The 23695-nt window shown below is 63.4% G+C and overlaps 4 protein-coding genes across 10 annotated transcripts; 1 reads left to right on the top strand and 3 right to left on the bottom strand.

Annotated features, from left to right (window-relative positions):
• The first annotated feature begins 1283 nt into the window (after positions 1–1283).
• Positions 1284–3106, top strand: SFN (stratifin). The gene has a single exon (XM_039733661.1). The coding sequence runs from the start codon at positions 1962–1964 to the stop codon at positions 2700–2702; it is 741 nt and encodes a 246-aa protein (XP_039589595.1). The 5' UTR covers positions 1284–1961; the 3' UTR covers positions 2703–3106.
• A 4064-nt stretch (positions 3107–7170) lies between these two features.
• Positions 7171–13207, bottom strand: GPN2 (GPN-loop GTPase 2). 5 transcript variants are annotated; one of them, XR_005630371.1, is made up of 7 exons: positions 13137–13207; positions 11661–12133; positions 9358–9514; positions 8869–9029; positions 8178–8308; positions 7562–7746; positions 7171–7472 (listed from the first exon to the last, which is right to left on the bottom strand). XR_005630371.1 is itself a non-coding variant. In XM_039733770.1 (6 exons), the coding sequence occupies exons 2-6, from the start codon at positions 12084–12086 to the stop codon at positions 7674–7676; spliced, it is 948 nt and encodes a 315-aa protein (XP_039589704.1). In that variant the 5' UTR covers positions 12087–12133; positions 13137–13207; the 3' UTR covers positions 7171–7673. The 5 variants fall into 5 exon arrangements, 3 of the variants coding, with proteins under 3 accessions (XP_039589704.1, XP_039589705.1, XP_039589706.1); XR_005630370.1 differs by having other exon boundaries at positions 7171–7478; XM_039733770.1 differs by having other exon boundaries at positions 7171–7746.
• An 895-nt stretch (positions 13208–14102) lies between these two features.
• On the bottom strand, positions 14103–19202 carry GPATCH3 (G-patch domain containing 3). 3 transcript variants are annotated; one of them, XM_039733767.1, is made up of 8 exons: positions 18992–19202; positions 18423–18639; positions 17758–18158; positions 16210–16384; positions 15434–15493; positions 15070–15191; positions 14779–14906; positions 14103–14471 (listed from the first exon to the last, which is right to left on the bottom strand). In XM_039733767.1, the coding sequence occupies exons 1-8, from the start codon at positions 19121–19123 to the stop codon at positions 14252–14254; spliced, it is 1455 nt and encodes a 484-aa protein (XP_039589701.1). In that variant the 5' UTR covers positions 19124–19202; the 3' UTR covers positions 14103–14251. The 3 variants fall into 3 exon arrangements, with proteins under 3 accessions (XP_039589701.1, XP_039589702.1, XP_039589700.1); XM_039733768.1 differs by lacking the exon at positions 18992–19202 and having other exon boundaries at positions 18423–18765; XM_039733766.1 differs by lacking the exon at positions 18992–19202 and having other exon boundaries at positions 15070–15299; positions 18423–18765.
• Positions 19203–21408: 2206 nt separating this feature from the next.
• On the bottom strand, positions 21409–23616 carry NR0B2 (nuclear receptor subfamily 0 group B member 2). The gene is made up of 2 exons (XM_039733742.1): positions 22259–23616; positions 21409–21782 (listed from the first exon to the last, which is right to left on the bottom strand). Exons 1-2 carry the CDS (start codon positions 22785–22787, stop codon positions 21517–21519), a joined length of 795 nt encoding a protein of 264 aa, XP_039589676.1. The 5' UTR covers positions 22788–23616; the 3' UTR covers positions 21409–21516.
• Between the last annotated feature and the right edge of the window lie 79 nt (positions 23617–23695).

Below are 23695 nucleotides of genomic sequence, written 5' to 3' on the forward strand. Positions count from 1 at the left end.
GGGTGATCGCAGAACCCCAGAATGGTTTGGGACGCCCCTTCTGGCGCTGCCCTTCGGCCTCTGGGGCACCCAGGGGTGCTCTCTGGGGTGGTGGTGCTGGGATCTGCTGGGCTCCCCTTCACCCACCGCTGCTGGCTGTGGCACCAGGGCAGCAGAGCCTCTCTGAGCCTCCTCTCAGCCAAAATTCAGCAGCAGCTTGGGGGGGCCCAGACACCAGCCCGAGGCTGAGCCATCCCTGCCCCACTCGTGTCCCTGCTGGGCAAGGGGGATCCCAAGTGCAGGGGGGGCAGGATGGTGCTGGGCAGGCTGTGAGTCCTTCACCAGCCCTGGGGACCCCAAACCCAAATGATGGCTTTGCTGCCCCGGGGGAGTGTGAGCTCAGATTAACCCACCCGGGGATCCCTGCCGGGGGTTTTCCAAGGCAAGGAGGTGGATTTTGGCAGGTTGGGTAGGTTGGGGTGCCCCTTTGGCCCCAGTCCTGCTGTGGGGGGCAGGTTTTGTGCCCGATGGAAGTTCTTGGAGGGTCTCTGTGGGTCTGCCTTGTGTCCTGGGCGGAGGGTGGAGGACAGGCCATGGTCTCCTGCTCACCTGTTCCTTGCTCCCTCGGGATCAGCTCACCATGGAGGGGCTGTGGGGACCTTGGTGGGGCTGGTCCCCCTCACGCTGCTGCCACGGGAGCCCCTCGATGGCACCCTGGGCACCCCAACCCCCAGCGTGTGCCAGGGGCTCAGCCAGGAAGGGGTGAAGGGCCCTGAATCCCTTTCTCCTGAATTCCAGCGTGCAGAGGGGGTGATGTGAAGGCTGGGGGGGGGTGTTTTCCTGGGCTTGAAGTGGTTGGGAGAAGCATCCCCACGGCTTCCCTGCCTCCTCCACCCCAGCAGGGTCCGAGGCTCGGGGGGCTCTGGGTGTCGGCAGGCAGGACCAAAGCCGGGCTCACGGAAAGAATCACAAGCCCCTTTTGGCCTTGGCCCGGAGCCGCCCGCCCCGCCCTGCCCTTCCCGCACGCTCCCGCACGGAGATAAGGCCGGGCCGGGCCGGGCCGCGCCAGCGCCCGGCGTGTGGCAACAAGCTCGGAGTGAAACTCGGCTCAGATCGCTATCGGCACCGCGGCCCACGGCCAGCGAGCCGGAGCGACCGGCAGCGAGCGTGAAACTCCCGAGGCACGGCGGCAGAGACGGGAGGGCACCGGAGAGGCAGCCCCGGGATGGGGATGGGATGGGATGGGATGGGATGGGATGGGATGGGATGGGGATGGGATGGGGATGGGATGGGGATGGGGGCTCCCCTCGCTGCTCCCACCACGGCCACTTCGAGGGGTCCCCTCAAAGGCGAGGGCTGACTGTGCCCCGCTTTTTGGGACGCTCCCTCCCTGAGCCCCTGCCTGGCTGTCCCCACCTGTGGGAATAAACACCCGCCCGTCAAGCGCTCGCAATTACCGCCCGTACTCAAATCGACAGCGATATGACTTTTTCGGGGGGGGGGACACCCCTTTTTACGAGCGGCCACACCCCGTGGCCCATTTCTCCGGGGTGGGGACGAGCCCATCGTGTCCCCGTCCCCCCCAAAGGACAGCGCAGCCCCCGCCGCCCTCCCCGGCGCTCTCAGCAGGGCGAAGGGCGTTTCCCGGTGCCGGGGCGGGCGGCGGCTCTGGGGAGAGCCCCGGGGCACCCAGGGGTGCCGCACCCACGGGGAGGGCAGGGCGTTGGCCGCCCCCCTCGCCCCCTCCCCAGCGCCCGCCGCCCGCGGGCGATGATTCACCGCGATTTTCCTTTTAAGGCCGCGCTCGGCGGGGAGGAAGCAGAGGAGGAGGAGGAGGAGGACACTCCTTGGAGCTGGCTGGCTCCTCCCGCTCTCGCTCGAGGCTCCGACGCGCAGCCAAAAGCGAATCCCGGCGGCAGCGCTCGGCAGAGGCTCCGACGGCTCCCGGCCCCGCTGCTCGCCCAAGCGCCCGCGACCCAGCCATGGCAAGAAACCACCAAGTGCAGAAGGCCAAGCTGGCCGAGCAGGCTGAGCGCTACGAGGACATGGCAGACTTCATGAAGGCCGTGGTGGAGCACGGCGACGAGCTGTCCAACGAGGAGCGCAACCTGCTCTCGGTGGCCTACAAGAACGTGGTGGGCTGCCAGCGCTCGGCCTGGAGGGTCATCTCCAGCATCGAGCACAAGACCGAGGAGGGCGACGACAAGGCGCAGGTGGTGAACGAGTACCGGGAGAAGGTGGAGCAGGAGCTCAACGCCGTCTGCAACAACGTGCTGGGCTTGCTGGACAAGTATCTCATCAAGAAGGACAGCGACACCGAGAGCAAGGTCTTCTACCTGAAGATGAAGGGTGACTACTTCCGATACCTGGCCGAGGTGGCCAGCGGGGACGACCGGCTGTCGACGATAGAGAAGGCCCAGGAGGCCTACCAAGAGGCCATGGACATCAGCAAAAAGGAGATGCAGCCCACGAACCCCATCCGCCTGGGGCTGGCGCTCAACTTCTCGGTGTTCCACTACGAGATCGCCAACGCCCCCGAGCAGGCCATCTCGCTGGCCAAGACCACCTTCGACGAGGCCATGGGCGACCTGCACACGCTCAGCGAAGACTCCTACAAGGACAGCACCCTCATCATGCAGCTGCTCAGGGACAACCTGACGCTATGGACAGCCGAGTGCGCCGGGGAAGACGGCGGCGAGGCTGGCGAAGAGCCCAAGAACTGAGCGTGCCCTGCCGAGCCGGGGGCCGGCCCCACCCGCCCCGCTCCAGACCCTTCGGCATCTCTTCGTGGTTTTTTTTTTTTGGTTGTTGTTTTTTTTTTTTTTTAATTTTTTTTTTGGTTGGTTTTGGGGGCAGGAGTCTCAGCTTCCCCCCCCAGCCTGGATACCGGGAGTGGGGGTGGTTTTGGAAGGGCCCTTCCCTCCCTCTCCCCCATCCTCTGCTTTGGGGAGGGGGAAAAGAGGGAGAGGGGGTGTCTCTGTCCCGGAGAGCTGCCAGCCCCCAATATTTAACATTTTTTTGTGGGGGGTGTCCAGTCTGGCCTGTGCCAGCTCCAAACCCCCTGTCCCAGAGGGCTGGAGAAGCAACAGGAGGAGGTGAGGGGCTGGGCCGGGGTGAGGGGGGGTCTGGGCAGCCCCCCCATTTTGGGAGGGGGTCTCGTGTTGCCTCTGTGCTCCAATAAACCTTCTCCTGCACCTCTGCTCTCGTCTGCCTCGTCTCTCCCTGCACACATGTCTGGGCAGCTCCGGGTGCTCACCTCGCCCCCTCCCCGGGGTGGGGGCCCCCCAGCACTGGCTGCTCTCGGTGCCCCCAGCCCCAAAAAGGGTCTTGGGCTGAGCTGTGGCCCGTGGAAGGGCTGGGGGGTCTGTGTGTGCCTGGCACGGGGGTGTTGGCAGCCCCACGCAGGGCTGGCTGCTCCACGAGGCGCTCAAAGGTCCCCCAGTCCCCGACCCAAGCCCTTGAACAAACCCAGAGTTCCCCAAAACCTGCCGGTGACCCCCCTGTGTGGGGGTCCAAGGAGGAAAACCCACAAGAGCAGCGACACAGGGGCAGCCTGGGCTGGCAGGGGTGGGGACATCCCTGCCAGAGCCCCGACGCGCTGGGACAGGTGAAAGCTCAGCACTTCTGCCCTGGCACGGGGCCACGGAGGGCGCAGCTCCCTCCCCCTTCCCCCCACCGGCGCGTTTCAACACGAACAATAATTACAATTAAAGAGTCACGGCACCCGGGGCTGGGAGCTCAGCAGAGCAGCAGGGCCGGGCAGGAGCCAGCCTTTGATGGGGAGGAAAGCGCCGTGCCCCAGGAGGGGCTGCAGGGGGACAGGGGGGCCCTGGCGTGGCCAAACCCCAGCCCGTGCAGGGCCGGGACCCCCTGGGCTCTGGGGAATGGGGCACGGGCAGGGACGTGACCCCCTTGGTGCGTGCAGGAGTTTTGGGGTGCCCGGGGAGCGAGGGGCTGGCCTGGGTGTGCACAGAGCAGCAGCTGGATGGACACTGGAGCAGATCCCAGCATTGGGGTGACCCCCCACCCCGTGAGCCCCCTGGCCCTGCCTGGCCCCATCTCACAGCCCTGGGGTCCCCAGGGGTGTCAGGGCTGCTCCTGGGGACCCCAAAGCTTGGCCTCCACCTGGCCCCAGGCGCTGCCAGCCTGGGAACAGCCCCAGACCTGTAATTAGCCAGAGCGGGGCAGCGACGGGAAAAACGAGCTGAGGGCTGGGGCTGGCCCTGACCCCACGGCCTGGGGACACCCGGACTGGTTAGACTGGGCAGCGGCGGGGCTGAGCAGGCAGCGCTGCTGCCCAGGAAGGGGTAACTGGGGGTGTCTGTCCAGCCCTGGGGCTGTGGGTTCCCCCTGGCTCCCCAGGAGTTAACTGATTTCAGCAGCTCCCCAAAGTGCGGCGTGGCTGGGCCGTGTGGGAGGATGGAGCTCCCCGCTCCCAGCCGGTCCGGCAGCTTTTCCAGGCTGGGAAGGAGGAGCCCTGGATCCCCAGGACACTCCTGCCAGAGCGTTGTGCTGCTGGGGAGTTCTCTGGGGTCCTTGTGTCCCCCTGCTTCACACTGGATGGGGGGACCCAGGGGGAAGGACCAGGGGGACGTGGGGACCTGGATCCCCAGCCTGGTCCTTATCCAGTGGCTGTGGAATGCTCTTGGCATTCCCATCTGGAGGGGCATCCAGAAAACCTCTCAAATAGATCTGTTTTAGTGTCTTAAACACCCTCAGAGCAGAGGGACTGGGCGCCCAGGACCAAGGAGTGTCCCCACCTCCCAGTCACTCCCCCAGCAGGGCCCTGCCACAGGGGCTGATGGCCATGGGCAAAAGGCCACCAAAACAGGTCTGGGAGGGGGACCAGGGACGTTCTGCTGCCTGCAAAAGGCTCTGCCCGTCCTGTGTGGGAGCTGCAGGAGCCACGGCCCCGCCTGTCCTTGTCACCAGCTCTCCCAGCCTCCCCCCAGGGCTTTGTGCCCAGGGCTGGGGCTGGCTGGCTCCTGCTGGGGCACCACCAGTCTGGGCACCCAGACATGGGGTGTCCATCACCCCTGGCCTCGGGGCAGCCTCCTGCCAGCCTGGCACCAGTGCCTGCTCTTTTTGGAGAGGTTTTTTATCCCCATTAGACAGTGCCACTTGATGGGGAAACTCGGCTTTTGAGCAGGAGCTCCGTGATGGAGCTGGAAATCAGGGCTGGAACACGGGGGGGACCCAGGAAAGCCCAGTGCCGTGGCTGTGACTGGTGCTCAAACCCCTCCATCCCCAAAAGGCCACCCTCAGGACCAGCTCAGGTCAGGGTGGGCTCAGCAGGAGCTCAGGTCAGGGGGGCTCAGCAGGACCAGCCCCCCCAAAAGGCCACCCTCAGGACCAGCCCAGGTCAGGGGGGCTCAGCAGGTCCAGCCCAGGTCAGGGGGGCTCAGCAGGACCAGCCTGGCAGAACACCCGGCCCCCTCCCAGGGATGTGCCCGGGTTGGGGTGACTCATCCTGGCCCTTGGCCCCGCCGATTGCTCAAGGCAGTGACAGCAGCCAAGGTGTCACCTCCCTGGGCCCCGGAGCCTGGCCGTGTCCCCTCCCAGCCTGGGGAGTGTGGGGTGCAGGGGCAGGCTGCCTTTCACCCTGCATTGCACACCGGGGGCTCCAGCCCTCCCTGCCTCCTGCTCAGCCTTTCCAGGTCACCCTGGGCAGGAGCAGAATTGTCCCCTCCAGGCTGTGGGTCCTGGTTCAGCCCCTGATTCATCTGTGAGAAGCTCCTTGGTGCAAAACCGCTGCAGTTTTGGGGCTGAAGCTCTCTGAGTCCTGAGCATTTCCTGGCTGGAACCCAGCAGAGGATCCTGAGCTGAGCTGAGCAGTTTCCATCCAAGGCTGAGGCTGCAGACATCCAGGGCATTCAAATAAAAAAGCCAAAAAGCCACAAAAGCTTTGATGGCTCTTGCATAACTCAGCCTGACCTGACCATACCCTTTTAAGCCACCAAATCTCTCAAAGCCATGGAAAAGCCACTATAAAATTAATATTTTTATGATCCTGTCTCCCACCCCTTCACAGCAGCTACAGAGCACCAAAACGACCAGGACAAGGCCACGAGCCCCAGGGTGAGGATGGGATTTCAGCTCAGTTATGATTAGATTGGCTTCCAGAGCTTCAGCACTGAAAGGCAGCTGCTGGTTCCAGCCAGGAACACCCAGGGAAATTCCTGGGCTCTGGGAAGAGCTGAGGCACTGGCAGCACGCTGGGATTTGACTTTGATATCTGAAATCTCAGTTTCATTGGGAAGGGGTCTGGGTGAAGCACAAGCATTGTGTGTCTGTGTGCTCCTCTCCCTGAGCTCCTCCTTGTCTCCAAATCCTGGCCACAGAGTTGGGAGATGAGGGGAAAATTCATTTTAATTCCGTGCCCAGCTGCCCAAGACCCCGCTCACATTTAGATCCACCAAGGATCCAGCCTCCAATCCCTCTGCCAAGGGCCAAACCATCCTGTGAGAAAATCCTGCTGTGTTTTATGCAAGACCTTGGGCAAGAGGCGATGCTGAGTCTGCAGAGCTGGGACCGGAGTCGCGCCCGCTCCCGTCCCGTGGGGAGCAGCTGGGAGGCACCCGGAGCTCCCTGCTGGGGACACCCCACCTGTCACCCCCAGCCCTCCCCATCCATGCTCCAGCCCTCCCAATTCACCCCCAGCTCTCCCAATCCCCCCAGTGCTGCCTGGAGCAGGGCTCAGAGCAGGGAGCACACGAGGCTCAGAGCTGCTGCCAGCGCTGGGAGCTGCAGCAGCAGAGCCAGAGGGAATGCCAAAGGCAGGAGGGGAAGCCCCAGGATTTGGGACATGGAGAAAGCAAGGCCAGAAGAAGGAAGGTGGATGAGGACACCCAAGGCTGCTCCTGGGAAAGGCCTGAGATGCAAACCACGAGCTGAGTCACACAGGGGCTTTCTTAACCCAAAGGAGCCGAGCTGGCACTTTGTGTGTGGTGCCCCTGCATCAGGGCAGGAGCAGCAGCAGTGCCCTGCCTGCTGCCCCCAGCCCTGCCAGGCTGAGCATTCCCAGCAGGGCACAGGGACAGGGACAGAGCACAGGGACAGGGCACAGGGCACAGGGACAGGGGACAGGGCACAGGGACAGGTCCTGGCAGCGCCGCTCCCACCGCCGGCGCTTTGGCCTCGGGCTCCAGAGCACTCCTGGGTTTGTTTATTCAGCTTCAGCAAACTCGAAGATGAAAGTGAGACCGAGGAGCGTTTTATTAAGAAAGAGTCCATCATTATTTCTAAGAAAAAGAAAAACAAACATCTCTCTGTCCTTGAGACGGCGCGGAGGCGTCGTGGCCTGGATTGTGCTGGGAGCATGGGGCCCGTGCACGCTGCTCCTGCAGCACAGCCTGCACTGCTGCCTCCACTCTCACTGCACAGCAGGCAGCTCCAGCTGATTTTTCTTTCTCTGGATCTGTCTTGGTCATGATGGAGGAGATCTTATTTCGCTTCTTTTCCTTGTTCTCCCTGCCTTCCCTGGCTCAATCTCTCTGTTCCTAGGAGAAGACCCTCAGCCACCTCCCTTCTGCCAAAGCCCTGCTCTGGGCAGCAGGCCTGAAGCTCGGGAGGTCAAACCCACCCAGAGAGGGTCCAGACTCTGCCTGGAAAGGCTTCCAGTTGCTCTGAGTCACAGCTGAAGCTCGGGTAGGAAAAGGAGAGGTGTCAAAGCAGAGGAACCGGGGAAGGGTGTGTCACAGATCCATCACCTCCTCTTCCACAGCTTTGTCCTGAGATTGCACATACTTCTCCTGCACTGCCAGGGTGCTGATAACGCAGTAATTAAGGAAAACGAGGGGCTGGGCTCAAACACTCCCTTCTGCAGCTCTGAAGTTCCCAGCCTCACATTAGCCCGAGGGCCATCGGGAAGAGGCAGCATCACCTGAGTTACTTCTGGCTCTGCCTGATCCCAGGCCTGACAAGTCCAGGAGAATCAATTGTATGGTTTGGAGGAGAAGGAAAGAACCCACCCAAGGGAAGGTGAGAGAGAATAAAGTTGTCAAAGGTTCCTGACACATCCACAGTGTGAATTCCCAACCTTTGGCGGGTTTGGTGGGGACAAGTGTCTGCCTGGGCTGGGCTGAGCACACCCCAATCCCCACGTGTGTGTCACCCACCAGATGATGAACCCGGGCCTGCAAATTCCACCCTTCGTCCCCCAGGGAGAGAGAAATTCAGCTCAGCACCAGAGAGGATACGAAGAGAAGTGGAAGTCGGCCCCCACCGCCGCCGACATCAGCGCCTCCAGGCTGCGCTGCTCCCCGTCCCCGAAGGAGTAGCCATTGGCCTTGTCCACAGCCTGCATCACCTGCCTCATGCTCTGCTTGTCCTGGGAGGAGGAGCTCGCTGGCACCTGCTCCTTCCCCACAGGCAGGAGCCCAGCCTGGCCTGGGCTGTTTTCTGCGGGGCTCAGGGCCACCCTGACAGCGCCCGGGGACGCCAACAGGGACAAACAGGGACACTGGCACTGGCCCTCCACCCTCTCATTCCCTTTCATCACCTTCTCCCAGCCCATCAGCCTGCTGACACTTCTGCCAACTGCCTGATTAAGGACATTTCCAGCCCTCCCTCCCCCTTCTCATTATTTGTTGCTCCCTAATTTAACAGGGCTTTAGGTGACCCTCAGCCCAGATTTGAAATGCAGACCAGAAGAGCTGAAGGAAGGGGGAGCCTGGATTCCCCACCCCAGGACACAAAGCCCAGGTAGCCCCAAGCTCATCAGCCTTTTTCTTTCCTTTGGCTGCCATGGATCATTTACAAATCTGGGTGTACTCCCCTGTTTCCCAGCCCTGAGTCTCCTCACAGCTTGAGGTTTCCAGCCCCGTGGCTCTGAGCAGACAAAAAGCAGCTGGCACATGCAGGGCTCCCTGTTCCCTCCTGCTGGCTCACCTGGACGTTGAGTGGCACGAAGGACACCAGGCTGTAGTCCTCAATCACCTCCACCAGCTTCTCGTTGAGGCGGCGGAAATTCCTGAAGAAGGGATCGGAGGCCAGGTGGTCCAGGAGGTATGAGAGGTCCAGCACCTCGGTGTAATAATCCAGGTTGAAAGCTGCAGGGCAACAGGGAGCTCTGAAGGCAAGCTGGGAGCTGAGGAGCACGGTGGGGTCTGCAGCAGCTCCCAGCCAGCCCCATCCTCACACAGCTGATCTGCACCTGGCACAGCCCAACCCCACTCTCCTCTTGTCAGAACCCAGAGCTTCTCTCTGGATGCCCTGGATGTCTCAGAGCCCTGGCAGGGGCTCGGAGACCCTGGCAGGCAAGGCCAGAATGGAGCCCTGAGCCACCCTGGCTGGTAGGAGGTGGCTCAGGGAGGGAGAAGAGATGGGGGCTGAGGTTCCTTTCCCCCCAGAGCAGGCCGTGGCTCTGGAGCTGCTCACCCAGCTTCCCGTAGCGCTCGATCAGGTCCATCTTGGAGAGGACGTTGACGTGGGGCAGCTCCACGTGCAGCATGGTGGACAGCGAGGTGCAGAGCACGGAGATGAACTTCCCAGGGTCTGTGCAGTAGTGGGAGTCCACCAGGTGCACGGCAGCCAGCTGGGCAGCGAGGGCACAAAGGGACACAGGGTCAGAGCTGTGAGCTGCCCAGCCCTGCTCGTGGGGCAGCCTGGAAGGGCCCACAGGAGAGCCTGGTCAGGCCTGGCTGCACCACCTGGGGAAACAACCTCCCACCCCCTGAACCTTGGGCTGGTTTGGGTCACAGGGGACCTGAAATCTCACCTGGTGCCAGCCCTGCCATGGCAGGGACACCTCCCACTATCCCAGGTGCTCCCAGCCCTGTCCAGCCTGGCCTTGGGCACTGCCAGGGATCCAGGGGCAGCCACAGCTGCTCTGGGAATTCCATCCCAGCCCCTCCCAGGGAACAATTCCCAATTCTCAGTCTCCCATCCCGCCCTGCCCTCTGGCAGTGGCAGCCATTCCCTGTGTCCTGTCCCTCCATCCTTGTCCCCAGTCCCTCTGCAGCTCTCCTGGAGCCCCTCAGGCCCTGCCAGGGCTCTGAGCTCTCCCTGGAGCCTTCTCTGCCCCACACTGAACACATATCCCTGAAGTGTCTATGTCACATTCCCAGGGACCAGCATGGCTTCAGAGCCAGGGCAGGGCTCTGGGGGGGCTTTTAGAGCTCCACCAACAGCACCACAAGGAACTCAACCTGCAGCTGCCCCCCTTTTCTCAGGGTTTCTCCCTCTGAAGTTTCCACATCTGTCTGAACTCTGCAGGGATTCGGGGTCGGAGCTGGGGCAGTTCCCCTCCTGAGCAGCACAGCTCTCCCCAGGCCCCCTGAAGAGCAGGACCTGCAGCACACCACCTTCTGCTGGGAGAGTCCCCCGTGGTTCGCAGTAATAATTAATAATTACACTAACGAGCACCTTGATTCCCTGCGTTTTGTGTGGCTGTAACAATGTGGTCCCAGAGCTGGGGCAGCCACTCCAAGGCAGGGCTCTGAGGCTGAGTCACAGCAGCAGAACCCAGCCAGTCTGGGGCTCCCAGGCAGAGCAGAGCCAGCCCTGGCAATGTCTTATTTTAGCAACTCCAATCCCGTGTCCATTTACTCCAATGAAAATCAGCTCTAATGTGCACATTCCCAGTGACATTCTCAGGCAAATGAAGCTGCCCTTCTTGCTCAGAGCAGCCGGGTTTGCACGCTGCTGCTGTGGCTGGTGTGGCACAGCAAGCGCAGCGTCAGCAGCTCGGGGCTGCTCTCACCTGCAGCTCCCGTTGTGCAAGAGCCCAGAGCTCATCCCACGGGCTGCAGGGCCCTGCTGGGGCTGCACAGGGGCAGGGACAAGGCTCCTGCACCCTCAGGGCAGTGCCAAGGCTCCCAGCACTCACAGAGCCCATGCTGGGTGAACACAGCCAGGCTGGGGGAGGATCCTGCAGAACCCTGCCCCATCCTTGCAGGGGTTCAGGGCAGCCTGGAGCTCCCTGGGCCAGTGGAAGGTGTCCCTGGGCCAGTGGAAGGTGTCCCTGGGCCAGTGGAAGGTGTCCCTGGGCCATCCCTGGAGGGGTTCAGGACAGCCTGAAGTTGTCCCTGCCCACGGAATGGACTGGAGTGAGGTGGGCTTTGAGGTCCCCTCCCAGCCAAGCCATTCTGGGATTCTGTGTGAAGTGTGAGGAAGGAACTGAACTCCTGCTCCCAATCCCACTAAAAGCCCTGACAGGCCATTCTTTTGCCAGGCCCTCCCAGCATAAAACAGAGCAAAATTCTGTCGCTGTGATTTTTTAAGACTTTCTAAGCCTTCTGATGTTTACATCCTTGTGGGAAACTTTCTCACACGCTTTCTGTAGATAACTTATTGCTTTGCATTCTTTTATGGAGGAGGAGAAATCTGATGGGCTGCTCTGTTGGTTTGCCCAGTGCCACTGGAGAGGTGCCACTGTCACCCCCCAATCCACTGCCACCTTTGGAAATCCATAAATACTGGAGCCAGAAAACAAGCTTCCTTTTTATCTTGAGAGCAGCAGCGAGCTCACATTGTGTTTTGTCGTGGCCTAGAGTGACAAAACCCCCCTCCTCCCCTGATAAAACCACTTCCCACCAAAACCCCTGTCCTCCCCTGATGAAACCACAACAAGCCACAAACACCCTGAGGGCAGCAGCCACGAGAACCCCCATGCCCAGCACGCCCCGGGCACGGAGCCTGCAGCTGGTGGTGCTGCCAGGCACTGCCCAGCCCCTCCTTACCCTGAAATCCCACTTGGCCAGCTGGGCAAAGACGTTCCTGAGGGCCTGGTGGTGCGTGTAGAGCTCCAGCTGCCCGGGGCAGTCGAAGAGCAGGTAGTGCCCCCGCAGCTGGCGCAGCCGCTCGCGCAGCCAGTCGGCGTTGGCCTCCAGGTACTCCATGCAGTAGAGCAGCCCCCCGTTGGGGCCCAGCCCCAGGCTGCCCATCACGTCGGCCAGCGTCACCAGCTCGGCCACGTCCAGGGCGCAGGGCCCGGGCAGGGCCTCGTTGGCAGGGTCCAGGTTGACCACGGCCACGCGGCGGCCCAGGCGCGCCAGGAAGGCGCCCATGGCCTGGCAGTAGGTGCTCTTGCCCGAGCCCGGGGGGCCAATCACCACCTGGCCAAAGGCCAGGGCGCTGCCGCGGCCGCCCTCGGCCATGCTGGGCATGCTCCTGCCGGGGGGACGGGCAGCAGGCAGTGAGGGCTGGGCTGTGCCTGTAGGGACAGGGACAGGGACAGGGGACAGGGACAGGATCTGATACAGGGGACAGGGCAGCAGGCAGTGAGGGCTGGGATGTGCCTGTAGGGACAGGGGACGGGACAGGGGACAGGGACAGCAGGCAGTGAGGGCTGGGCTGTGCCTGTAGGGACAGGGGACAGGGACAGCAGGCAGTGAGGGCTGGCCTGTGTTTGTAGGGACAGGGACAGCAGCCAGTGAGGGCTGGCCTGTGTCTGCAGGGACAGGGGACAGGGACAGCAGCCAGTGAGAACTCAGTCTGTGTTTGTAGGGACAGGGTCTGACAGACGGGACAGCAACCCACTGTGGATCCGATCTGCGCTTACAGGGCCCACGCATCCCCACGCCCCCTTCTCCCCATCGCCGCCTTTGTCCCCGAGCTCCCCTCGTGTCCCCTCTTCCCCCTTACGGTCCTTCCCCGCTCCTGCTTTCTCCTTCCCACCTCCCCTGCTTGCCCAGACCGCTCCATCCCCTGTTAACCCCCCGTTATCCCGGGGCAGCAGGCAGTGAGGGCTGGGCTGTGCCTGTAGGGACAGGGTCTGAGACAGGGGACAGGGACAGGATCTGAGAGAGGGGACAGGGACAGGAGCCAGTGAGGGGCTGGCCTGTGTTTGTAGGGACAGGGACAGCAGCCAGTGAGGGCTGGCCTGTGTCTGCAGGGACAGGGGACAGGGACAGCAGCCAGTGAGAACTCAGTCTGTGTTTGTAGGGACAGGGTCTGACAGACGGGACAGCAACCCACTGTGGATCCGATCTGCGCTTACAGGGCCCACGCATCCCCACGCCCCCTTCTCCCCATCGCCGCCTTTGTCCCCGAGCTCCCCTCGTGTCCCTTCTTCCCCCTTACGGTCCTTCCCCGCTCCTGCTTTCTCCTTCCCACCTCCCCTGCTTGCCCAGACCGCTCCATCCCCTGTTAACCCCCCGTTATCCCGGTTACCCCCCGTTATCCCCGTTATCCCGGTTATCCCGCAGGCCGCTCACCGCCGCCGGTGCCCCCGCTGTGGGTCCGGCTGCCCGCGCGCCCCGAGCGCCGCGTTCCGGGCAAGGAGCGGCCGCCGCTGCCACAGCGCCCCCTGCCGGCCGGGGGGACGCGCAGCCCGGGACTCCAACCCGGGACTCAGGGCGAGGGTCGCGGGTTCGAGTCCCGGCGCCGGCTCCTGTCGCTCCAGCACAGCCCCAGCCCCGTTTTTTTCCAAATCACAGCATCAATTGGGTTGGAAAAGGTCTCTGAGGCTATCGAGCCCTGGCTCTGACCAAACACCACCATGGCACTGAGTGCCACGCCCAGTTTTTCCTTAAACACCTCTGGGCACAGTGACTCCACCACGTGCCTGGGCAGCCCGTTCCCAACGTCTAATCCCCCTTTCTGTGAAGAGATTCTTCCTAATGCCCACCCTCAGCCTTTCTGGAGCCGTTTAAGACAATGTCTTGCCACTCATTGACGAGGAGAAGAGCCCAACTCCCACGTGGCTACACCCTGCTGGCATGCAGGACGAGGAATTCCTCCCTGATTTTCCCGTTCACTCTTTAAGGAAATCCCCAGGGCCTGGCCTGTCAGCACTGGGTCAGTGGGACAGAGCTGTCCCCTCTGCCAGTGCCCGGGCCAGGAGAACAGGGCAGAGCAGCCTGGGAAGCCCCCGCTGCCCAGAGGCACAGGGAACAGCAGAGCATTCCTGTGCGGGTGCCAGGACAAGCCTTTCATCCCCAGCAGCTCCTCCCGGCACGGTGGGACGGCCACGCCCGAGGAACGCTCAGGCAGCAGCGGGAGTTACCGAGCCCTGCCCGTACTTGTCCTTCCCTGCCTCCCAGGCCGCCCTCAGCTGCAGTTCTGCTTCCTCAGCCTCACCAACGCACACATTTGGGTGATCCCAGCATGAATGTAAGTGTTAATCACCCTAAATCCTTCTCCATTCACACAGAACACCATTTCCTTTCATTTAAAGAGTTCAGTTTGTGGGGGAAAAAAAACCCACTGTGGCGATTTTAATTACAAATCTGAATTTTTGTTAAAAATAAATACAAAACCACCCTGCTTACACTCAGACCAGGAGCCAGCCTGGACTGGGGAGCAGGACAAAGGCTGTGACAGCCCCTGCTCAGCGTGGCTGGGCCCTGAGGCTGCCCAGGGCGGGCTGGGACGCTCGGACAAAGGCCATGTCCTGTCTGTACTTCATGGCCGTGGGGGGCTGGCGCCTGAGCAGCTGGTCACCCATGTCCTGGGGCTCAGGCTCATCGTAGATGGTGGAGATGACAACAGAGCTGTCACCACGGGGCTTCTTCCTCCTCACAAAGGTTGGCAGCTTCTCCCCGTGGTACCTGGAGGGAAGCAGAAAGGTTTGGTGGGAGGCTGCAGAGGCCATCAGGCATCCCTGTGCTCCCCGGCTCATTTCCTGGAAGGGTTTGGGTTGGAAGGGACCTTAAACCCACCCAGCACCACCCCCTGCCACAGGCAGAGACACCTCCCACCGTGGCTGCAGCCCTGGACGTCAGGAGGAGCAGCCTGTTTGGTGTGGACTCCCCAGCTGGGCAGGGAAAGGCAGACCCCGGGTCAGCCCTGTCCCCTCTCAGCTGCTGTGAGCCTGGCACGGGGGAACAGGGGCTGGCAGGGCACTCAGGCACTCACCCCAGCCCCCTCTTGCACCGGGGGTTCTGGCCCTCGTTGTCCAGAGCTTCAGCCATGCCAGAGTTGCTGCTCCCCAGGCCCAGCCCCTCTGTCCAGCCCTGCTGCTCCAGAACCTTCCTGCCAAAGCCCTGGGAGAAGGGAAAGAACCATCAGAGACCTGCTGGACAAATCCCACCCTCATCTTCCAGAGCCTTCTGCCCTCCTCCCACAGCCCAGACGTCTCCTCCTCCTCCTGACCCCCGCCCTGAGGGCACCCCCAGCCCCTCCTGGCCTGAGGAGGGCAGAGCTCACCCTGGTGTGCCTCTCGAAGGTGCCAATGTGCTGCCCTGACACGGAGCCATCCTCCAGCCCGTCCCGCAGCCGCTGCTCCAGCCACATCCGCACCGAGTCCCGCGCGTCCTTGTCCCCTCCATCTGGGGACAAAGCCACAGTCAGCACAGCCCAGCGAGGCTGGGCACCACCAGCGTGCTCCCCAGAGCGCCAGCACAGGAGGCAGAACCTGTTCTTTTTGGCAAGCCTTGCTGCCAGACCAGAAAAACATCGTTTCAGGTTCACTGAGAGCTTGGGTGCTTTCAAAGAATGACAAAGAGCTCCTGAATTCTGCACGCTCAGAACTTCCCTGCTCTCCCCGGGGTGGGTGGCTCAGCTCTGGTACCTTTGTCATAGTAGATGCTCATGTCCACGTCCCAGTCGTCGGCTGTCTGCTCGTCAAAGTCTGAAAGAGAGGGGAAGCAGCACTTTTGGTGAGCTCTGGCACAGGGCAGCTCTTTGCTGGGGGCCCAGCTCCCTGTTTTCTCCAACAAAATGGGAAGGAATCACAGGATCATTGAGGCTGGAGATCTCCAAGACCATTCTGTCCAGATGTGACCAGTTCCCACCTTGTCACCAGCCCAGACCACTGAGTGCCATGTCCAGTCCTTCCTTGGACACGTCCAGGGATGGGGACTCCACTTCCATGTGCCTGACACCCTTTTCCATGGGGAAATTCCACCCTGAGCTGCCCTGGCCCAGCCTGAGGCCGTTCCCTCTCCTCCTGTCCCTGTTCCCTGGAGCACAGCCCGACAAACCCGGCTGTCCCCTCCTGTCAGGAGCTGTGCAGAGCCACAAGTGCCCCCCTGATCCCCTTTTTCTCCAGGCTGAGCCCCTTCCCCAGCTCCAGCCCCTGCCCTGGGCACTCCCCAGCCCCTCCACGTCTCTGCAGCAGAACTGGACACAGCTCTGCACTCGGGGTGGTGCCTCAGCAGTGCCAGCACAGAGGAGATGGCATTAGAGACCCCCCAGACCCCCCTGCCCACCCAAGGGGCTGCAGCAGCACCACGGGGGTCTCAGCTTCGTGCCCAAGGCACGGCTCGGCAGCCAGGGCACGGCGCTGGTGGCTCCAGGTGGCCCGGACACTTTGTCTCAGCCCAGTGACACAAACACGGAGGTCACCTCCTTCCTGCTCCTGCCAGAACTGGGCATCCGTGTAGAACACGAGGCCGGAGCCGCCCTTCTCCCACTTGAGCTCGATCTCCTCCTCGAAGAGCCGCTCCCGCGCCCGCTCCTGCTGCGTCACGTCCTCGTGCAGCGCCGCGTGCCGCTGCCACTCCTCGCACGTGTCATCGTCCTGGGGGACAGAGGAGGGGCTGGGGACACAGCACAGCCCCCTCCTCGCACGTGTCATCGTCCTGGGGGGACAGAGGAGGGGATGGGGACACAGCACAGCCCCCTCCTCACACGTGTCATCGTCCTGAGGGGACAGGGCAGGGCAGGGGATGGGACTGGGGACACAGCACAGCCCCCTCCTCACAAGGGTCATCGTCCTGGGGGACAGAGGAGGGGCTGGCACAGGGCTGGGACACAGCACAGCCCCCTCCCCTCCCCACTGCCACTCCTCGCACGTGTCACTGTCCTGCAGGGACAATCTGGGGACAGGGCTGCAGCTGGGGACAGGGACAGCTCAGCCCAGGATGCAGCTGGGGACAGGGACAGCTCAGCCCCTCGTGCTCCCTGGCCCTCGCCAACGCCCTCCCCTGGAGCAGCAGCGCTCAGGCCCCGACAGGAGGGATGAGCTCATGGCTGACTCAGAGCCGTGCCAGAGTCAGCAGCAGCAATCCCACAGCAATCCCACAGCAATCCCACAGCAATCCCACAGCAATCCCACAGCACGCCCAGCCCCGGCCCTGCTGATGCCCATTTAAGGAGCAGCTGTGCTGGACCTGCACTCAGCAGCAGCAGGAATTCATTGCACTGCAGCTGATCCCCCAGGAGATTGCGTGGGCTCAGGAAGCAGCTCCCTGGCACAGCCCAGAGCTGCCTGCCCCGTCCTGGGCACAGCCACTACCCAGCCAAAAGCATGGCTGCAGAGCAGGAAACAGCCTGGGAGAAATAGCTGGAGCAGTCTGTTTAGTCTGGAGAAGGAAAGGCTGAATGAAAAGCTGGGAAAAGGAGGGAACAAAGGGCTCTCTGTGCCCCACACTGCCAGGAGAAACTAAAGGGGTGCAATTGCAGCAGAGATTGGCACCTGAGTTAATTCTGGTGCAGGACAGAACGGGAATGGCTTGCCTGGGGACCTGGAATGACAGAGGTGTGGGAGAACAGGCCAGACAGGCGTCTGGGACGGCTCCTGCCCTGCCCAGCTCTCCAGGAGCCTTTGTCACCAAAGCCATTTTCCCCAGAGTGACTAACCCCCAGTGCAGGAGCGTGCAGGGTCAGCCCTTTGTGCAGCTCTGCACGTCACCCCAGCACAGAAACGTGGTGCCCAGCCCGTGCCAGCCCATCTCCCAGCACAGCAGAGCTGGGAGCCAGGATATCCCTGTGCCAGGCAGCACCAGCCTCCTCCCTGCTCCCCCTGGGGTCAGAGCCCGTGGGACCACCCCGAGCAGCTCTGGGGGGCTCAGAGGGGTGAACAATCCCATTTTAAGCTGCTTTTAACCAGCCGTCTGTCCAGGTGAGAGATGAAAAAGGAGCTCTGAGAGGGGACTGGAACGTTCCACTTACGTCACCCGAGTTCTGCTCCTCTTCCTCCTGCTCCTGCCCCTCCTCATCCTCCTGGGGCCGGGCTGGCTGAGTCAGCCCCACGGGCTGCTGCGCCTCGGTGATCTCATCCCCCGCGGCCGTGTAGACTCCTCCCTGCCCGGGCAGGGCCTGGGTGCCCGGGTACTGGAAGGGCACGCTGCCGTAGCGGCGGGAGGAGCCCGTGCGGGGGAAATGCAGCTGCAGCTTGCCGATGACGCGGGGGGGCAGCCTGCAGGCGCGGATCAGCTCCAGGAACACGCCCAGGGGGGTGCCCACGTTGCCGCGGGGCATGAAGGAGGGCGGGTTGAACTCGGGCAGCCGCTTCAGCTCCGCCTCGGTGACAGGGGCGGTGCCAGCCCCGTCCTGGCCCTCGGGAGGAGCCGCTGCGGGGGGGGGACACAGAAAGGATGGTTTGGGGGGCTGCAGGGGGCAAGGGAGAGAGCAGGGATGGTTTGGGGGGTCCCACAGGAGGGCAGGGATGGTTTGGGGGGCCCCCACCCCCCCGGGGATGGGTAAATCCAGGCGCTCACGGGTCGGAGGGGGATAACAGAGCCCACCCGGCTCTCCCTGCCCCGCAGCGGACTGAAGGCGTTACGGAAGCCCCCCAGGGCTCCCCCAGCCGGAGCCCCGAGGGACCCCGCCCGTACCTGTGCCGGGGCTCAGGCGGACCCTGCGGACGAGGCAGCGGCCGGGCAGCGTGGCGCCGCCGGGCCCGACCCAGCGTTTTCCCGAGTACATGCGGACGAAGCGGCGGGCCCGGCCGGGCCGCACGGCCACCGGGCAGGAGCAGGTGCGCGGCGCCGAGGCCCCGCCGCCGTCGCCCGCTGGCGGGCGCTCGGGGCGGTGCCGGTAGTGGAAGCAGAGGAAGCCGTCGGCCTCCAGGAACTGGCTGAAGTAGGCGCGGAGGTGCGCGGAGCGGAGCGAGGCCGGGATGCCGCTCACCAGGCAGTACCGGGCCGCGCCGCCATCGCTGCCGCTGGGCGCCGCCATCTTGGCGCGCGGGGATGACGTCAGCGCGGTGATGACGCGGCGCGCGGGGATGACGCGGCGGGTGGAGGGCGCCGCCTGGTGGCCGGGGAGTGCGCGGCAGAGGGGGCGTCCTGGGGGGGCACAGGGGACAGAGACCCTGGGGGGACACGGGGGACAGAGACCCTGGGGGGACACGGGGGGTGGGGGCTGGCGGGCGCTCGGGGCGGTGCCGGTAGTGGAAGCAGAGGAAGCCGTCGGCCTCCAGGAACTGGCTGAAGTAGGCGCGGAGGTGCGCGGAGCGGAGCGAGGCCGGGATGCCGCTCACCAGGCAGTACCGGGCCGCGCCGCCATCGCTGCCGCTGCCGCTGGGCGCCGCCATCTTGGCGCGCGGGGATGACGTCAGCGCGGTGATGACGCGGCGCGCGGGGATGACGCGGCGGGTGGAGGGCGCCGCCTGGTGGCCGGGGAGTGCGCGGCAGGGGGGGCGTCCTGGGGGTCCCAGGGAACAGAGACCCTGGGGGGGCACAGGGGGTGGGGACAGAGACCCTGGGGGGGCACAGGGGACAGAGACCCTGGGGGGACACGGGGGACAGAGACCCTGGGGGGACACAGGGGACAGAGACCCTGGGGGGACACAGGGGTGGGGATCAAGATCCCCCATTGTGGGGGGTTTAACAGGCACAGGGGGCAGCAGGGTTTGGCTAGGCCCCTGGGGGTCTTAGGGCTCTGGGGTCACAGACTCTGGGGTCACATCCCCGGGGGTCTCAGGGCTCGGGGGTCACAGCCTGGGGGTCTCAGGGCTCTGGGGTCACAGCCCCGGGGGTCTCAGGGCTCGGGGGTCACAGCCCCGGGGGTCTCAGTGCTCTCCGGGCTGCCGTGCTCACCCCACCCAGGGCTCTGGTGTCCCCGTTCAGCTGTCCCCTGTCCCCGTGGGGACACTCAGCTGTGCCAGCCATGGAGATGGGGTTTGTTTGCTGGCTGAGGCGCAGCAGCTGGCAGCGCCCTCGGGAGAGGCTCAGCACCTGCATTCACACCTGGGGAAAGGTGTAGTGGGGATTTACCGCTGGAATTTCTGTGTGCTGGGAGCACCCAGGGGCTGCTCACCCAACACTCCCACTGACAGCAGCCAACCTGTCTGCATGGCCGGACGGATCTTTATGGAAAATCCCTTTTTATTCCATTCCATTCCATCCTTTCCATGCCTGCAGTTTTTTCTGCCCACCCCAAATTCAGCACCGTTGCTAAAAAGGCACCACCGCGTTCCAAAACACCAAGCATTTTATTAAAAAAATAATTTATTGCATCTTATATACAAACCATGCAAATGTACGCCTATAAAATACTGACACCTCACCTGCTGGAGGCAGGAGGAGCGAGTTTTCCAGGGGTGCACCTGGCTGCATCTCCAGGGAGGGAGGTTTGGATCTCCACTAAACCAGCTCTGCTCGGGTTTAACTTTTCACACAGACAGGAGAGCCCAGAGGAGGTGCAGCAGGTTTAGGAGCTGCTAAGTGCTCTTAATCCTGTTGTATTTCATGGAATTATGGAGGAAAGAGAGACTCTAAGGACAAGAGGGGTGAGTCTGTACAGCCTGTAGGATTTCACAGTCTGACTGAAGAAATGTCCTGAGCATTTCTGAGATTCCAAGCAGGGGAGCCAGACCCAGAGCTGATCCCATAACCAGCCCTCATCAGCGATCAGGCACCACGGCACCAGGCTGAGGACAGCCCTCACTGCTCACAGCCAGAGGAGTAAAACCTGGCAGCAGGGCAGCAAACCCTTTGCCCACTCACACTCCCTGGACTGCAGAGCAGCCCAGGCGCTGCTGTGAACGTGCTGAGCCACAGCTGCCTGTCCCGTGTCACACAGAGACCCTGCAGGGCCCGTTCCTGTCCCGTGTCACACAGAGTCTCAGGGTCTGTTCCTGTCCCGTGGCACACAGGTCCCGCAGGGCCCGTTCGTGCCCGGTGGCACAGAGAGGTCTCGCAGGGTCTGTTCCTGTCCTGTGGCACACAGATCTCTCAGGGCCCGTTCCTCCCGGTGGCACACAGATCTTCCTGTCCCGTGTCACACAGAGAGACCCCACAGGGCCCGTTCCTGTCCCGTGTCACACAGAGACCCCACAGGGCCCGTTCCTGTCCCGTGTCACACAGAGACCCCGCAGGGCCCGTTCCTGTCCCATGGCACGCACAGACCCTGAAGGGCCCGTTCCTCTCGGTGGCACACAGATCTCTCAGGGTCCGTTCCTCCTGGTGGCACAGAGAGGTCCCGCAGGGCCCGTTCGTGCCCGGTGGCACAGAGAGGTCTCGCAGGGTCCGTTCTTGCCCGGTGGCACAGAGACCCTACAGGGCCTGTTCCTGCCCGGTGGCACACAAGTCCCACAGGGCCCGTTCCTCCTGGTGGCACACAGGTCCCGCAGGGCCCGGTGGCACAGAGAGGTCTCTCGGGGTCTGTTCGTGTCTGGTGGCACACAGATCCCGCAGGGCCCGTTCCTCCAGGTGGCACACAGGTCCCGCAGGGCCCGGTGGCACAGAGATCCCGCAGGGTCTGTTCCTGTCCCGTGGCACACACAGATCTCTCAGGGTCCATTCCTCCCGGTGGCACACAGATCCTGCAGGGCCCGGTGGCACACACAGGTCCCGCAGGGCCCGGTGGCACAGAGAGGTCTTGCAGGGTCTGTTCCTGTCCTGTGGCACACACAGATCTCTCAGGGCCCGTTCCTCCGGGTGGCACACAGGTCCCGCAGGGCCCGTCCGTGCCCGGTGCAGCTGCTCAGCGGGGCAGGGGCCAGCCCCTTGGCCAGCCCGTCACCTCGAACAGCATCTCGGCCAGCAGCTCGCCCATGGCCGCGGCCCCGATGAGGGGCTGGAAGAACAGCGCGGTGACCAGGGCGGCGGGCACGCAGCGCAGGGACGCGGTGAGGCGCAGGATGTGCGAGAAGCGCGCCTGCTGCTCGGGCTGCTGCAGCTCCCGCAGCGCCCGCTGCGCCTCCCACTGCAGGCTCTCGATGTGCAGGGCAGCCCTCAGCCCCGGCGTGTCTGCGGGGACAGCACAGGGAGAGGAAGGTCAGGGATGGAAACAGCTCCTGGGTTCTGCCATTCCCTCCCTCCCCCGTTTGTCAGGGGGGATCTCTGAGTGAGGTGCAGCTGTTCAGGGATGCTGTGTGAGGAGGGAAAGCACTTAACAGGGAAAAACATGCTTTAAAGGTAAAGGAATCCGGGATTTATTGTCTGCAGGGTGGGTAAAGGTTTTGACATCCTCCCTTGCTGCTACCCAGTGCATTTGGGAATGACCAGAGTTAGGGAAAAGGTGCCCAGCCCTCTCTGAGCACCTCCAGGCCACGAGGTCTGTGTTCACCTGGGAAGGTGATCCCTGGATGTGGCACGCAGCGCTCTGGTGACAAGGTGGGGAGTGGCACAGGGTGGACTCCATGGCCTTGGGGATCTTTTCCCACCTCCGTGCCTCCGGGACGCCCCGATTCTGTGCCCAGCTGCCACGAGGGCCTGGCACTCACCTGGACTGAAGAGAATGGCCCCCCTCAGGTAGGTGAACTCGCTGGGGCTCAGGTTCAGCCTCCAGAAGCTGTTGAGGCACCACTGCAGCTGCTGCACGGCCGCCAGCGTGGGCTGCGTCCCCTCAGGCTCCTGCCCTTTGCTCTGGCCGCTGAGGAGGATCTTCTTGAGCATGCTGGGCGCCGGCGCCTCCATCACCTCGAAGGTCACCATCTCCTGCACCAGCCCCAGCAGGAACAGCGGCACCCAGCAGCTGTCCAGCAGCAGCAGCTGGTCCTCCCGCGGCAGCAGCTGGAAGGCGGCGACGTTTTTGACGAAGCTGATGGTCTTGAGCAGCACGTGGGAGGCGGCGCGGCAGGTGAGCTGCGGCGTGCGCAGGCACACGGCGCGGCGCTGGCGGCACGGGCAGCGCTGCCGGGCCGCGCCGGGCCGCAGCTCCTGGCTCAGCAGGGTGTACAGGATGGCGCCGGGCCGCCGGTCCTGGCCGTGGCACTGGCACCTCTCGCAGCCCGCCTGCACGCTGCCGCTCATGGCTCCTCGTCCAAACGGTGGAGAGAGGGCAAAACCCCTTCCCAAATGTGCCGCGGGGTGGATTGTCCTGCTGGCTCTGCCAGCCCGTGGCTGCTCCAGCCTGCTCTTATAAGGCCGGGTCACAGTGAACACCCCTCGGCAGCCTTGACCGCCCTGATTAAGCAGCCCTCATTAAAACCACCCGACCAACCCCGTTGTTGCTGGGCCGTTTTTCTCAATGAACCGGCGGGGAGGGGTTGTGTGGCCTTATCAGGATTACCCAAACAGGATAAACAGGGTCATTAGCCCGGGCTGTACCATGGCACCAAGGCCCCGTGGGGCAGGTGTCGCTGCCAGGGTTCACAGACAAACACGGGGCGCTCGTCTGGGCCCGGCGTTCAACGGCCCCGGGCCCGGCCTTGGGAAGAGCAACCTGGAAGTTGTGTTATCAGCAGCTGTTTGCCTGGCCTTGCTCGGCAGCCTCTTGTTGTGGTGGAGGAGGAGGAACCCGCTGAGGCGGCAGGCTGTGATGGGCGCGGGGGTCGGCTCTCAAAGGAAACACGGGGAAAATGCTGCCGTTTGCAGAATGAGAGAAAAGCAAGGAAAAAAAAGCCCCAAATTCTCGTATTTTCCCAGTGGAAAGGGATCCAGAGGGGCTGGTGGACAGTAGTGAACACAAGCCACAGCGGGCAATGGCTGCTCAGGCGGCACCGCCCGCAAGGCCGGGGCCCGGCTTGGGCCCCTCACTGCAACACAGACACGGAGGCGTCCAGGGAGGGGAACGGAGCCCGGGAGCGGCTGAGGGAGCAGGGTGGGGGTCTCAGCCTGGAGGAAGGGAGGCTCTGGGCCCTGCTCGGGGGTCCCCGGCCGGAGGGGAGGGGCCGGGCCGGGCCGGGCCGGGCCGGGCCGGGCCGGGCCGGGCCGGGCCA

Source organism: Passer montanus, unplaced genomic scaffold, assembly GCF_014805655.1.
Source record: "Passer montanus isolate IOZ18808 unplaced genomic scaffold, ASM1480565v1 scaffold89, whole genome shotgun sequence".
Taxonomy (NCBI): Eukaryota; Metazoa; Chordata; class Aves; order Passeriformes; family Passeridae; genus Passer; species Passer montanus.

Excerpts from the sequence above, each read along its gene's own strand:
- NR0B2 (XM_039733742.1), bottom strand. The coding sequence starts at position 22,787 with ATGAGCGGCAGCGTGCAGGCGGGCTGCGAGAGGTGCCAGTGCCACGGC. Across the intron at positions 21,783-22,258 it reads GGCCATTCTCTTCAGTCCAG|ACACGCCGGGGCTGAGGGCT; the intron begins GTGAGTGCCAGG and ends CTGTCCCCGCAG.
- SFN (XM_039733661.1), top strand. The coding sequence starts at position 1,962 with ATGGCAAGAAACCACCAAGTGCAGAAGGCCAAGCTGGCCGAGCAGGCT.
- GPN2 (XM_039733770.1), bottom strand. The coding sequence starts at position 12,086 with ATGCCCAGCATGGCCGAGGGCGGCCGCGGCAGCGCCCTGGCCTTTGGC. Across the intron at positions 9,515-11,660 it reads TGGCCAAGTGGGATTTCAGG|CTGGCTGCCGTGCACCTGGT; the intron begins GTAAGGAGGGGC and ends CTCGCTGCCCAG. Across the intron at positions 9,030-9,357 it reads CGAGCGCTACGGGAAGCTGG|CTTTCAACCTGGATTATTAC; the intron begins GTGAGCAGCTCC and ends GTTGCCCTGCAG.
- GPATCH3 (XM_039733766.1), bottom strand. The coding sequence starts at position 18,765 with ATGGCGGCGCCCAGCGGCAGCGATGGCGGCGCGGCCCGGTACTGCCTG. Across the intron at positions 15,300-15,433 it reads GAGCATCTACTATGACAAAG|CAAGGCTTGCCAAAAAGAAC; the intron begins GTACCAGAGCTG and ends CTGGTCTGGCAG. Across the intron at positions 14,907-15,069 it reads CCTTCGAGAGGCACACCAGG|GGCTTTGGCAGGAAGGTTCT; the intron begins GTGAGCTCTGCC and ends CCCTTCTCCCAG.